Source organism: Phlebotomus papatasi, chromosome 1 (assembly GCF_024763615.1).
Source record: "Phlebotomus papatasi isolate M1 chromosome 1, Ppap_2.1, whole genome shotgun sequence".
Taxonomy (NCBI): Eukaryota; Metazoa; Arthropoda; class Insecta; order Diptera; family Psychodidae; genus Phlebotomus; species Phlebotomus papatasi.
Window position 1 is genome coordinate 18,849,632 of NC_077222.1, and position 15,249 is coordinate 18,864,880.

The following is a 15,249-nucleotide window of genomic DNA, read 5'->3' on the forward strand; positions in this document are numbered from 1 at the left end:
ACTTTCGGTTTTCGGTGACCCCCAATAAAAAATACAATATCTCCAAACATTTTTTTTTCCTTACCTTTTTATACTTTTTATATATATTTTCCCTAAAAATACATTTTCTTCAAAAATCTTTACTTACTTTAATTAGTTTTGGAATTGAGTTTTAGTTAAATAATAAACATAGTAATTACTGGTATCAGAGATAACTTTAATAAAGTGGATTCAGTAGAGCCAACAAACAATTCACGACATTCTTATCACACTTACTAATCTTTTCTTAACAAGGTTAAAAAAATTAATGTTTGTTTACTTAAAGAAAACTGAAAACTATAAAACATGGCTTATCGGTTTTTAAGTAATCTAGTTTGGTACTTTTATGTGCATCACTTAACATTTTCACTTTATTAAATGCGAATTAATACGTACATAAACTTTGGTTAATGAAAAAATATCATATGAATAATATTAGTATAGGTTCTGTAAAAATTACTGGTAATTCTTAATGCTTCTGAGATACGTTGAACAGGAAAATTTTATTAAATCAAAATTCATACACCTTTTCCTCAAACATTTCAAATTGATGGAAACAAAATTCAATTTATTGTTATGTACAGATGAAGAAGAGCGCGAAAGTATGTTATATGTATATTGCAAAAACTTTTAAGAAAGAATGGATGTAAATTTTGAGTTCATGAAATTTTACTGATCAAGAAGATGTACTGGTGCCTATTCTATTATCTTTGCTTTTAAAGACTGGGGTTTTTTCATATTTAATCAACATATTTTACCAAAATAAATGTATCAATATATCAAATTACTTTAGCCTTACTCACGTTTTGAAACTCACACATTTTATGATCTTATTTTAAATAATAAAGAGGTCAAGCTCATATTGCATCAAAATTCTACATAACATAAAATATAGAGTTCACGAAAATTCTCTTATGTCGACATTTTTTTAATTATTCCGTCCGTTGGTTTTAAAACAATTTCTAAGCAAGTACGTTAGAATTGTGCAATTTAAATCATACGTAAATTAATAAAATAAATTAATAAGGTTATTAGGAGTAATCTATTTTATGTTTTTCTTCATGGGTTATGCATCTTAGACATCATCAATTTTTTTTCTCAATGAATAATAAAGTTCCTTTTTAGGCTTAGAGATATTCTCCACCTTTTGGTAAATCAATTAAGTACTTCACATTTAGTTTTAGTCATTTAAAATTCGCGGTGTTAAATAAAGTCTAAATACTGTGTTACTAAAACTTTAAGAATGATACCAGAGAGGCATATAAAAATTGCATTCTTTCGTCTTCTTAAAATATCTTCTTATTGATCCAAGAATCAATAAACCTAATCAAATTATGCAGTACCCGTGGCTAAGCTGTAAAATCAGTTCTATTTTTAAAAATATGGCTGTGTTTGAAAAATTCACTTCCTCATTATTTAATCACACATTTTACAAATCAAATTTTCTAGATGAAATTAATTATGCAAAAAATTTAATTGCCTATTAAACGATAATCTCTTTAATGGATATTTTTGGTTTTGCAATGTATAATAAAATTATCAAATTTGTTCAGTGAGAATTGAAAGCATTCACAATTATTTAGTGGTTTCACTTCAAGAATGCTTTCCAATCGCGATAAAGAAAGAGAAGACTGTTGTTTGATAAATTTCGAAATAATTGCTGTATTAATATGCAATTATAGTGCTACAGTCCAGGTACAACAGATGTATTACAACCGTAAGATATGAAATGTTTTTGCACCACTCCTACTTTCTTTAACACATCTCCAGTATTTTATGCAATTATGTAAAATGAAAACGGAATTCACTGTTGTTGGAAGTACAAACTGTGAGATGTGATTTGATATGAAATAAAAAGACTGAGAACATTTGGCAATAATTCACATTTGTGCCAGGAAGAAAAAAGTTGTAGGAAACTGTTAAGAATTGCGAAATCTTATTGATCATCGGGAATTCTGGGATTTCTAACACTCAACAAATCATCATGACTGTAAAATAGTGAAAATGAGTACTTTGGAGTTTGTTTTTGCATATTAGAAGCATATGTTCGTGGTATTTGTGGGCGAGAAATTCGTGTTCATGAAGCACAAAAGTATAAATTATTGAGAGAAGATGATTTTTTTTTTATTTTTACTTCCCACCTTCATTAAATTTCTTTTTCTTTCGTGCAGCATTAGTGCCTTTTTGGCATGTTGAGTTCAATAATTTGTCCATGTGTGCAAAATATAAAAATTCGGATGAGTGGAAGAAACTCAGTGAATTGATGCTGGTAAAAGGGAATACAGGAATGTGGGGCTAGCATGGCAGGAATTTCAATTTAAACTTTAGAATCTTTTAAAAGCATAATAAGTCTAACGGCGTTATCACACTTGCACATTAAAATTATAATGTGATTCACATTAATTGTCGCTTGTGAGCGTCCAAATATGTTATTTTGTGTCTTTGAGTCATTTAATATTTGAGGTTTTTCTATTTATTGATAAAGAAGTGAACTTGGCCTGCAAAAATAAGCTTAAATTTACCTAAAGCATAAATATTTTTCACATTAAAAATTAAAGAGAAAATCGCATTAATTTTTCGCATTAATGCTATAAATCAATTTATATCAAATTTTGCGGGACAAGTCTACCTTTTTATCAACAAATAGATCAAATTTTGATTATAAAATGATTCAAACACACAAATTACACATTTGGACTCTCACCAGTGACAATTAATGTAAATCATATTAAAATTTTAATGCGCAAGTGTGATAACACAGTAAAGGTGTCTACACATTATGACAAATTTCTGTCAAAAATGAGCTTCAAGATGTCTGCATTGAAAAATTCCTTCAAAAATAGAAATTTTTCTTTCAAGAATTCTTGAAATAATTCTTGATGAAATCAGTTCCAATGTGTAGACACCTTAAATGACAGTGAGTTTTCATTGATTATTGGCTTTTACATAAATGTTTTGCTTGAGGTCAAAAAGTTTTGATATAGGTTGGTCACCAATTCTAATACAGCGGTAGACGCTAATAAGTCTTTTTCTTGTAGCAATATTCTCCACTTTTCTAGATTGTGTTTGACAAGAATACATGCTTTAAAGAAGTATAATAATAATAATAATAATAATAACAATAATACTAATAATCGTGGCATAACGTTCCATGGAGGAACTTCGGCCTTCTCTCAAGGGGATATCGGGACATTGCACTCCAGGTTCTCTTCTAAAGTCAAGGAAATATTTTGCAATATATCTTGAATTTCAAGAAATAAACTTAATCTTTAGAGTTTAAACCGGTTTCATCTCTAAAAATCGGTTTTAAAACCGTCTCCAAAATACAGCGGTTAACCGATTTTTCGAAACCGGTTAACCGTTGATGGAATCACTATTCACATTATTCACAATTGACGATATTGATGCAAAATGCAAAAAGACTAAAAACAATTGATTGCGTTGCTCTGGAAGCGTTAGTGGATGAAAATGATAAAATTTATCATTCAGAGGCAATAAACGTGACCCTGAAAGTTTTGGCCTTTACCTTTACATGCTTTATAAAAAATTAAAAGGAAGGATAATGGATGCCGCGTAAGTTTGCTGAGAGACAAAAAATCAAAAATACATTTCCGAAATTTTACGTTTGGGATATGAAAGAAAAATTTCCAGCATTGAGCTGGTACAGATGATGAGAAATAGATGTGGTTTCAGTGTCCGAAACCCAAAACGAGGTTTAGCCCAGATCCCGAAAGTCTCAAAAATCCAGGGGCCCATCAAGTCTAATAAAAAGTGAAGCTATTTTTCACTTTTTCTTGTAAAAATTTTGCAGATATTGCACCGCGACTTAAACAAATTTGCTTGTAATTCTTGAATTATTTTGGCGAACATTATGAAATATGTATTTTCAGATAGCTTTTAATGCAGGATTTCAAAATACATATATCAGACTGATAACTCAATTCTCTTTAGGAAGAAACTTGCCAAAAGTCTTCAGTGTCTCTAGGCAAAAACGTATGGAAAAATGAAATGTCGAGAGGCCCCTGCAAAAATCTGAAAACGAGCAATTTAATTGATTTTTCAAAATCTAATGGATTATTTGCCCTTAATATCCAATCCTAAACAAAAGTTTCCTAAAAAATCGGACCTGAGAAGGAATTGGAGGAGTTAAGCCAGATGGCTAAGTCTTAGATCTGAAGCCCGTATAACCTTCATCCGACGGAGAATAAACTTAGTCAGAACGGCTAAATTGCTTAAGTAACAATACTCAGCGTTTCGTACGGCTCACAAGGTTTAGCATTACGGCCTGCTAAAAAAAACGAAACGGTTAATAAGTATCGCTAAGAACTATACCTGATCAATTTGCACCCTGTGTTGCTGAAAAGATGGTCGGAATGGGACTAGAAACACAAATGAGTAATATTACAATACGGCAACGCTTTATGCTATTAGTTGTATGATTCAGGACTACATCAAAACGCTAAATTAGGATGATATGGCCCCGTTGTATTCTCCAGACCTGGCCCCTTACGATTATCTCTTGCTCAGATCGATGATGAGTGGCACTTGTTTTGAAAACTGAAAGATGCATTTTCCAATGATATTTATTTGAAATTTGAACTAGTTGAGTTCAATAAGTAAAATTCAACTTAGTTGTGCACTAGGTTTTTACTAGGGGGAGGTCCCATCAAACAATTTCGTCAGATATCTTGCAGATTTCCGCAGAAAATATCTACATCTCTGCCGAAAATCTGCCGAGAAATCTCTAGATATTCCTACGAATTTTATTTGGGCTTGAGACAAAATTCGTCAGAAATTTTTGCAGATTTTCTAACGAATCCTGTTGCATACTCTGACGAATTTCTGTAGATATTTTGCCGATTTTCTGTAGATTTTTTCTACATTCCAGACTTTCCAGACAGCTGTGTCAGAAAAGATGGAATATTTTTCACTGAAGTTTGCAAAATTCAATAGAGTTATTCTTGGTGATATCACAGTGTTTAAATAAAATAAAGAATTCTGAAGTGAAAACTTTAAACAGAGTGTCGACCTAAATTTCGTGTTTTTGTATCATTTCATGGGCGATTTTTAAGAAATTAGTATTTTTTTCTTGAATCTTTTTACTCATCCAAAATATTTAATCGGTAATGCTTGTTAAGCAGAGCATACTATTTTCTTTCTAACTTCTAAAGTTTCTTGATAAATTAACAATATTTTTGTTGAGACAATGCAGACTATGCAGATTTCTTATGCAGAAATTCTGCCGAGAATCTGCAGATTTTTGGAAGAATTTCTGCCGAAAATTACAGATTTTCAGGCCGAAATTCTGCCGAAAATCTACAGAATTTCTCTAAATGTACTAGAATATACCTGTACAATTCAAAAAACCTCCGAGTGAAATCGGCAGGTAGAGCAATAATTTAACGGGGTGGGGTTACTTTGACCTGTGGGGCCACATTGTTATACGATTTTTCGCACATTTCTAAAGGAAACTGGGATTTAAGATTATGCAATTTGGATAGACAAAACAATTGTGGATCTAAATAAAATAATTCTAAGGACTAACTTCATTTAGAAATAGCCGAAAAAATCAGATATCAATGTAGCCCCAGTGCTCAAAGTTGCCCCACCTTTCCCTATATAATTATGTATTATATATAATTGGCATATCCAACTTGGAAAGGAGCTTGTCTTCTACTTTGCTTTGGCATAGTTGGTAAGAAACGGCAAGTTGGAGGTGTAAGGGAAGTCTTCCAGGCTTTGCACAAACTCTGGCTTTGAACTGTTCATATTTTCCCCGTATTTTTTTAATGAATCTGACCTTATGACAATATATTTTACTGGATACTCCTAAGTCATACATTTCCTGAAGAAAAATACGTCAGATTAATCAAAGGCATATAGGAAAAATATGTAATGTTCGAAGCCAGAGTGTGTGCGTAGCCTGAAATCCTTCCCCTATAGAGAGAGAAATACATACTTTCATTTTAATTAAATAAGTACTTCTGAAGCGTTATTTTATTGTTATTGATCTGAATTAAAAATCAATGACCCAATTAGCCCCATATCAGAATAGCCCTCCCCTCTCCTAATATATACCGCTGTGCCACCGATGCAAAATGGGTAATTGCAATGGAGATAAAATAACAATGCAGAGTGCACAAGTTGTTGTGTGATGAAAATTGAAATCAAATGGTGCTGAAGGTGTGCTTCATCTTCATGGTGAAATGTGTTTAGAGATGGAAAGTTGCATGAAAATAATTGCGGTGTTACTTTGCATAAAATAAACAATTTTGGCTTATACATCCACGATCTAATATTACATATATGCATACCTTTTTTAATATAATGTAAAGTACCTCACAATACATTAGTGAACTTTCCTATTAATGTGCGAAATTGCGCGAAATTGTGAGGAAAAATTCACACTATGAGTATTGTTGTTTGTATTGCACTGTACCGCTAAAAAGCATTTCATGGGCGTGAGTTCAGAGGAAAGAAGCTTTTAATATAATCGGTTTTTTTTCCTTGCACAAATTGTACAATTTATGCAAGAAACTCATCTTTATTGCGAGAAGAAGCAAGAAAAAAAAATTAAGCATTATGACTTTCATATGGAATTGAAGTTGGAAATTTTGTGATATCGCTCTCCCTCCAAGATGTCACTTGCAGTTATAAGATGTTCCAATTTTGTTGTAAAATTCATTTTATTTTCCAAGAATACATCTTCATGTATTTGCTTCTTTGCATTTATCAAAGGAGAAATAATGATGGAAGAGTCGAGACGTTGGCATGTTTTTTGCTAAATAGATAATGTGATATTGTAACTTTGAAGATTTTTAGCCAAAGGAAAAATACATAAATACAAATTTTGAAGAGGAAGTTACTAGAGAATCAAAAGGGAAATTTGCCATTGCGCGCATGTAATTATTTTCACGCAAACTGTTTGTTTTTTATTCGTGAAAATTTTTGCCTAAATGTTTTTGTTGTTTTTTAATCATAACCAATAAATTATAACTTGTCGTTCATACCTCCACACGTGCAGATTTTACCTGATACTTTTTAATTAATTTGTGTCTACAATCCCTAACATATAATAATAAATTTCAAATATGCACAGCAATTAACAATTTTTAGCCATATAATGGTGTATTTAATGGGCTGTCAATCCCGCTCTGGCAAAAGTTTGGAAAATGAAATTGCGGTGCAGAACTAATAGTATTCGACAGAACAGAAAAGTGATTCAAAAATATTTTACAATGTAATAACTATTAAAACACTATACACCTACGCCAAAATATTATTTTATATACAATAAAAGTGAATTTTCACATTAAAATTTTAATTTATTGGGATATAATTTTAGTGAACTTTGGTAGAAATTAATATTCGCATGCACCTTTTTAATGATACATAAAAAAAATTGTGCAATTGCCTCTTGGTATGGTCACCGGATTTATAGAGCATCTAACGAGATATTAAATTTTTCCGAAAGAAAACTACACGTTCAATATATTAATTTCCTATATTACGCAGCTCTGAAAATTATGATCAGAAGATTTACTTAATATAGGACAAAACTTAATGTTTTAAGCTGAGATTCGTTAAAATACAAAAATCTCACTTTTTACTGCTCGAACTCAAAGAGAGAGCAGTTATAAATAATCGTCTTTTTTATTCAACTTGTCACCTTTCTGGAGCTTAAACGGTAAGAGATATCGACTTCCAGTCTTCGATGACCCCCAATAAAAAAATAAAATGTCTCGACGTTTTTTCCCCTCACCACTCCCCCTCTATCCCCTCCAAAACCACGTTTTTGTGGTTTTTCTCAAAATTGGCCCAAGCTTTTTCAATAATTTTCGGATATGTTTTAGAGGTAGTCCAGGCAAACACTTCGCCCAAACAAACCTATGAGCGGAAAATTCGACATTTTGAATTATTGAAGGTCAAAGGTTAACCACTTTAGAGGGCCCATTTTTCAATCGATTTTGTTAAATTTGGATTTTTTGGAAAGGTATTGAAATTCTGAACCCGGCTGTATCAGTCTTCATCGGTAATGAATCGGTTAAGTACCGATTTTTGTGATTTATGAATCAATTTGATCTCTAGTAATACCAAAATATCATGCAAAAAAACTAGTTCACGGCGAGCCCTATCTCGTGAGTTCGAGGATTCTGCAAAGCTGGGGCGCTTTGCCATCTCTTTTTAATTATGTTGAGCGTGATAAAATTTACCATAGGAGAGGATGAGGCAGTTTCAGTATGGGACACTTTCAACTTTTGTGATTTTTTGCTACCCCTTTAAGAGGAATGGGCCAAAAACGCTAAAATCGTGATGTTACAAATGCTGTACATAATCTTAACTTAACGTATTCTTGCATTCGCTTGGTGCAAACAAAGGAAAAAAATAAATATTTTAAAAGCGAAAATTATATCCATTCTTAGAATTTTAAGCATATTCTAAGATAAGATGATACGTTAAGTGCAAAGTTCCATTAGAAATATTATTTTAATAAATGAAAAAACGGTAATTTAATGTTAGAGGGCCTCTATCTTAAAATACTTAGATACTAAATCTACCATTCAAATCGCGGAAATATGATACAATTGCAAAAGTTTTCTAGTAATTTCATGATATATAACGGTTAATCTAGCATTGGATAACTTCTAGGTCCTGAAAATTTTCCTTTGATATCTGAAAATATATGGGCCAAGTAAGTTTATGAGGCAGTTTTCTGTGTTAAATAATACACTTACATATTTTAGTATTTATTATTTCAATTTAGTGATTTAAAATAAGTTAGAATATTTATTGAGAATGCTCAGTTATAAGTTATTTCCTAAAAAAATCAAAAATCTAAAATATTTTTGAAAAAAAGGATATCAAAAAAATGTTTTTAAGTTTTCATAGCACTTTCACTCGATATCTCAAAATAATTATGATAAGAATTCTTCAAAGTGATTTCAGTTCAAGAATCTCTACTTGTACATTTTAAGAATTCTAGAATTTAAAATGTAATTTGTTAAATTTATTATTCACTGAAACTTCCGCGAATTAGCAATCTATTAAAATTTATATCCGTTAGAACTCTTCAAAATTTCGATAAATCGAAAAATTAATGAAGAATGCAGAAAAAGGGACAGATAATCCTAACCGGCTTATGTAGGTGAGATTCTTAACGTAAGCTAACTCGGAGTGCATGCAAATTCTATTTAGAGCTGAAGTTGGGAGACGCCATTCAGTTATCTTGAATCAAATTCGTGAAATTATACAAATTTTGTATTTAAACCAAAATATCAAGGATTTGGATGAACTGATAGAAAAGTGATATATGGGTGAAATGTAGACCAGAATGTTCTTTATAATTTTCCCATAGAACATGATCTCATCGATTACTCAGAAGCCAAGATAAGCGAGGTTTTTTGTTTCTTAACTCGTTTTTTCATCCAGAGTTCCCCAAGTAGTCATTTGTTGAACTTCAACTATATCAAAGAATTGTTGTCTTTTGTGGGACTTTCCATTTAAAACCATATTTTAAGTGTCTTTGTGGAGTAGAGGCAGTCAAATTGGCATCTGAGTGATTTCAAAGCGTTATTATGGGAAAAATCAATTTTTTCACACTTAAACGGCAAAATCGGAGTGATAGCGTAGTCTGAGCGGAAAATGATGTATGGACGAAATGTAGAGACAAATGTGCTCTACAATTATGTCGAAGTAATCATCAAAATCGGTTCAGCGACAGTCGAGATAATTGAGGTTATGTGATATTGAAATTGGTTTTTCGACTGTGGCGCCCCTGGTGTTGGTCCCACGAAGTTCAAATATTCTAGAAAGTTGTAGCATTTGGTGAGATCTTTCGTTTAAGCCCTCATTCATCAAAATCGGTCACATAGAACCGGAGATATGATTTTTTGAATTTCGTGAACTTTGACCCCTCATATCTCCGGTTCTATTGAAACCACAGCGCACATACGCACCATTTTGGAAACGTCCTAGACTGGACTACAACATACTAAAATTTCATTAACTTGCACAATGCCGTTTTTGAGAAAAGTGACTTTGAATTTCGATGAATTTTGACGCTATCACAGCGCCACCTGTGGTGACTTTTTGAACTTCCATCTGAAAGTTCCCATCGAGACGAAACCAAAAAGGTAAAATTTAGGTCGCTATGTTAGTTAGAACCGGAGATAGAGGCCGGTCAATGTTCGAACTTTGACCCCTTATAGCTCGGGTCAGGGGTTTTAGATCGACTTAAGGTTTTTTTTGTTTGATAGGTATAATCAATGGCTACAACATACTAAAATTTCAGCCCGATGCACAATGGAATTTTTGAGTTATTTAACTTTTTAAGATTTAAAAATTTTCTTTTTAAAAAAAGCGCCCCTAGCGGTGGTTTTATGAACTTGCGATGTTAGAAGGGGAAGTGGCATTTCACGAGAGCTTTCCAAAAAGCCCTCATTTTTTAAATTCTGACAATTAGAACCGGAGTTATGGCCATTTTAAGAAATTTTTTGGACCCTTATAGCTTGGGTCAGGGGGGTCGGGGGACCTTAAGTTTGGTATTGATGGAAAGCTCTAAGGCCCAGCTATAACATACTAAAATTTGAGTCCGCTCGATGCCATAGGGGCGGAGCTATTGAGAAAACAAAAAAAGGGGGGTCTTCAAAATGGCGGAAGGAGGGGTGGGGGGTGGGGGGTCTATGCACCAAGTTGCAATTTTCACCCGATATATAACCTTTGCCGAAAACCGCAAGTCGATATCTTTTTTAGTTTAGGAGCTATTAAGCTCCAAAGAGCGGCCGGCCGGCCGGCCGGCCGGCCGGGAACGTAAAATAGCCACATATATATTCGTGATCAGGAAGTGGCGAAACACATTTTGGCCAAGTTTGAGGTCGATCGGACGACATGAAATTTTGTTAGGATTATAGTAGGTGAGATTGTTAAGAATCTCACCTAATATTATGTTTTCTGATATATATTATAAACAAGGTTTGAAAATTCTGTAAGCTCGCAAAACAACTATGTCTTTTCATTGGGAGTCATATTATTTAAGAGTTTGTAATTACATCATTGTTCTTATAGGGAACTTACGGCTCTAACTTTACTGAAAATAATATTTCCGCTATCTAAAAAAAAGCCTAGGAGAAACTGGGGCACCACCAAACACGGGGTACCACCAAACACTAATTTTTATTTCTAAACTACTTGGACTACCATTCCTTCAGTGAACAAGTATCCCTATAGTGCCTATAAATTCTTATAGGTCTTATCCTCTGAAGTCGAATATCCGATTAGAAAATCGCAGTGTTTGGTGGTACCCCGTGTTTGGTGGTGCCCCAGTTTACCCTAATTCAGCCGTTTTTTATAAATTGATTTTATAGATATTCTCTAAACTACTGGGACCAATGGTAATAAAGGAAACGGCATGAGTTATCTTATATTCCTTTTATAAATGAAAAAAGTATCCAGTTGAATCCCATTTATTTTTCTATAACTATCGATGATAATTTTCCTCTATCTTAATAGCAAAAATGTACAAAATTTGGCAAAAATTTCCTGCAAAGAAAATGTTTGACAAACGGGGATCTAAATTTCAATAATTTTTATTTTTCTTATTTCTTGCTCGAATTCTTTAAAACTCTGTAGGCTCAAAAAATTTAAAGCCTACAGAATCTTTTATATTGGAAGTTAATGAAGTTTGGAATTTTTTATTTATTCCAATTCCAATGAAAAATGTATATGTTTTTTAACACTTTACTGTTCTCAAGTGCTTCTGCATTATCGATTTTTCTTTGAGTTGATTACTATCACGAGTGTTTGGTGGATTTAGGACAGACCTGTGCTTATTAAAAGTCGTGTAGTATCGAAAATTTTGTGTTGATAGTTCTAATGGAAATTGCAGATTGACGTGCTGGTAACACTAATCCCGCTTATTCACGGTGCCATGATGAATGTTTTTGCGCTCTCATAAAAATAAATTGTCTTCTTGATATCTTTGTCAGAAGACGGATAGCTGTTCACTACACATCCTTTTACTTAAATCTTGCAGAAATACAAAGAAATTAAATGCAAATATCACTTCAAATGACAAGCTTCCTAAATCGAGCGCAATTCAACTCGAGAGAGAGAAAGAGACACAAATAACTCACTTGACAAACGTCTGGCGGCGCTGCGGTTTAAAAAAATCTCTGAAATGCGACAAAATATTTTCTTCTCTATTTTATCCTTATTAGCAGGTCGTGTCCCTTCTTGTAATATGTACTTTTGCATTCCTTATTAACCAAAATAGTGTTGTACAAAAGGATTTTTCTCAAACCTATCCTGAATTTTGGGACAGCTCAAAAGAATATGAGTCTTCCAGCTCTAAATTTCATCCCAATGTTTTTGTTGTAATATCGACAATTATTCACCAATAAACCCAAATAACTGTACTCAACTAAATTATTAAAAGCATTTTCTTGTGAAAATGACTTAACTCCAAGGAATTAAACAATTTTCACATTAAAAAACCTCTCACTTTCTCTACGTGAATTTTCGCGGCATTTCGAAGAATCCCAACTGGCACCACCAAATTCAATTCGGCTTTTATTTTAGCTCAGCCCTGATTTAGGACAAGGCAAGGACTGGGTAAAACAGTCGAACCCAGGAATTAAGTCAAGAAAAAGTCGATAATGTACAGTTCTGTCTCTTTATATGCACACTCTCTATATGCACAGCTTTTGTGTCGGTTGCATTCAAAATCAATTTGTTTACATTTTGACAAAGTAATAAAGAAAATTATTTTCTTGGTAACTAATTTTTCTCGTTTTTAATTATCTTAATTTTATTTTTTCTGTCTCATATTATAGTTAAAATAACACGGGAAATTCTAAAACAATAAAAAAATAATAATTTATTAAAAGAATGAGAAAAACCGTTGGGAATTTCAAAAAAAGTTGTGCATATTCAGAGAGAGAACTGTCAAAAAAAGTACCCAAACTGTGCATATAGCGAGACAGCACTGTAGAAGCAGTTGAGAACAGTAAAGTGTTAAAAATCGTGTTCACTTTTCATTTGAATAGTAGCATAGAGGCTGATGATTCTTTTTTTTGCCTAAAGTTGTTTTATATTAAGGAATTTTTAGGTATTCTGTCATTTAGGAGAAAGCGACTTCTTACCAAAAATTAATTAGATATTAAATGCTAGAATATTAAAAAAAATATATCTAACTTATATTCAACTGCAACTCACAGGTTACACAGAATTTTGATTCTTTTTATCATCTTTTTGTAAAACGGATTTAAGTTCCAACTTTCAGTTCATACTTGATTCTTCCTGACCCTCTCCTATACGATTTTTTTTATCTTAATGTGTACAGAGTTGTAAGTCACAAATCTATCTAGGGTAAAAAGAGGTAATTTAGAACCGCTTCCACTTAAAAAAAAATTAATTTCCTCAGTTTTTCAGAATGGCAAAGAGAAGAAAATCAAAAGCTTCGGATTTTTTCTTTCTTTTGCGCAAAACAGTGTAAATAAATCTCAAAATTCCAAAATGGAAATGGTTCGAAATTACTCTGTTTTATCCCACATAAACTTATTCATTCACTCATTTTACGAGGAGGAATGCAATTCCAAAACTTTCAAACAAGCCCTAAAATAGATGACTTTTCAGACTCATTTAACGTTTCCTGCAAAAAAAAGTGGAAAATATCACCGTAAACATTATTCAAAGGTTCTCGCATTTCCTGGGTATATTTTTGGAAGTGTAGAATTAATTCTAAATTTGTCTCTTGGAGGAGACTCTTAAACTATCAGCTTAAATTGGTTACTTCAGTGGCGCTTTTGTGTGGCATTGAGGGGCGGCAACAAAACTTGTAATAATTTTTTTTTAATTTTTTTAATCGGACAAATTATGTAGGATTTTATTATTCAAAAGTGAACAATTGTGGGTCAATTGCTCAACTTCGCGGAATTTTTAATAGATTGGTAATCGAGTGTTGGAGACATTGTCTGACCAAATATAAATTTATAAGCTCATGTTTATGCTCATGAAATATTAAAGTGCGAATGTTGACTCACAAAATATTATTGATTTGCTTTTTTTTCTTTAATAATAGTTAAATATTTTTGCATTTGTACCTCCTTGAATTTGTAATTAATAGTTTCAAATTATTTCTGCCTTTCAGATCGGTGGCCTTTTTGTGGTTGAGCGTCATAAATTGGGGAACTGTAGCACTCAGCATTGGGAGATAAGAGAGCATTAAATAGGCCTCAGCATTATGGACCAATTCAGCTTGTTTGACATGATGACAGCCAGATGGGCTAATTTTGATTCACAAGGTAAATGAAATAAAATGTGAATTAGAGCTAATATTGACTATATGTTCCTCTTATAAGAATTTTAGCTTAAATAGATTTGATATGCAAATGATGAATTACAGTCAACAAAAGTGCTATTTGTTGCACCCATAATGGCGTGTTTGTGCTCACATCGCACTGGCATTTAATTCATAAAATGGAAAATTAATACAAAAGCACGTTGTTGGGAGTATATTATGGTAAAATACATATAAGAAAATAAATTGAATATAAATGGTGTCTTATGTAAACCCTGCTTCAATGTGAGTCATTTGAAAAATATATATTTAGTTGACAAGAACGTAACCGCGCAAAAGTTTAGTACTGAGAAGATTAGTATTCTGCTGAAGCTTCTCTCGTGGTCATATAACTTTCAATTTGGATTCCCAAGCGCGAAAATGTTTCGCGAAAAATTCCATCAATTTCAATTGCATTAGTGCTGGAGTGCCCTCCAAATGACAAGTACTAGTTACTATAAAGTGGGTTGTTTTGTCGAATGTACAACACTAATTTTATTTATCTTGATTGCCAGAGAGTCAATCACGAATAATCTTGGAGCCGATTCTCGAGGAGACTTCTGACGATGACGAAGAAACGAAAGAACTGTGGTCAATATCGCAGTACGAAACGAGCTGGAGTTCATCATCAGATACAGGATCCGTTATCAAATTGGACTCCTTCGGACAGGAGGCTGATTGTATATCTGAAAGGGATTTTCTTTGTCCGCCAAAACGCCGAAGGCACGAGTGGACTGATGTTCTGGCAGAGAGTACGCCGAAGAGAAGTGGGAACAGAGACGTGACTGGGCAGAAAATTCGCTTGGACGCTCTCCTCGATGAGCCAGATTTTCACAAAAGACGGTGAGTTTTAGCGATATCTTCATATTTCGCACGTGAATTTATTAATTAACCCA

General features: G+C 32.8%; 1 protein-coding gene across 3 annotated transcripts in view; it reads left to right on the forward strand.

Annotated features, from left to right (window-relative positions):
• LOC129798103 (uncharacterized) overlaps positions 1 to 15,249 on the forward strand; it is a 92,846-nt gene that overhangs the window by 18,834 nt on the left and 58,763 nt on the right. For 2 of the 3 annotated variants that reach the window (XM_055841078.1, XM_055841077.1), the window contains exons 2-3: positions 14,165 to 14,318; positions 14,869 to 15,196. In XM_055841078.1, the coding sequence (XP_055697053.1) occupies positions 14,258 to 14,318; positions 14,869 to 15,196 (389 nt within the window). In that variant the 5' untranslated portion in view covers positions 14,165 to 14,257. Of the gene's footprint in view, positions 1 to 14,164; positions 14,319 to 14,633; positions 14,799 to 14,868; positions 15,197 to 15,249 lie in introns of those variants that run through there. The other variant, XM_055841079.1, reaches the window with a different exon arrangement.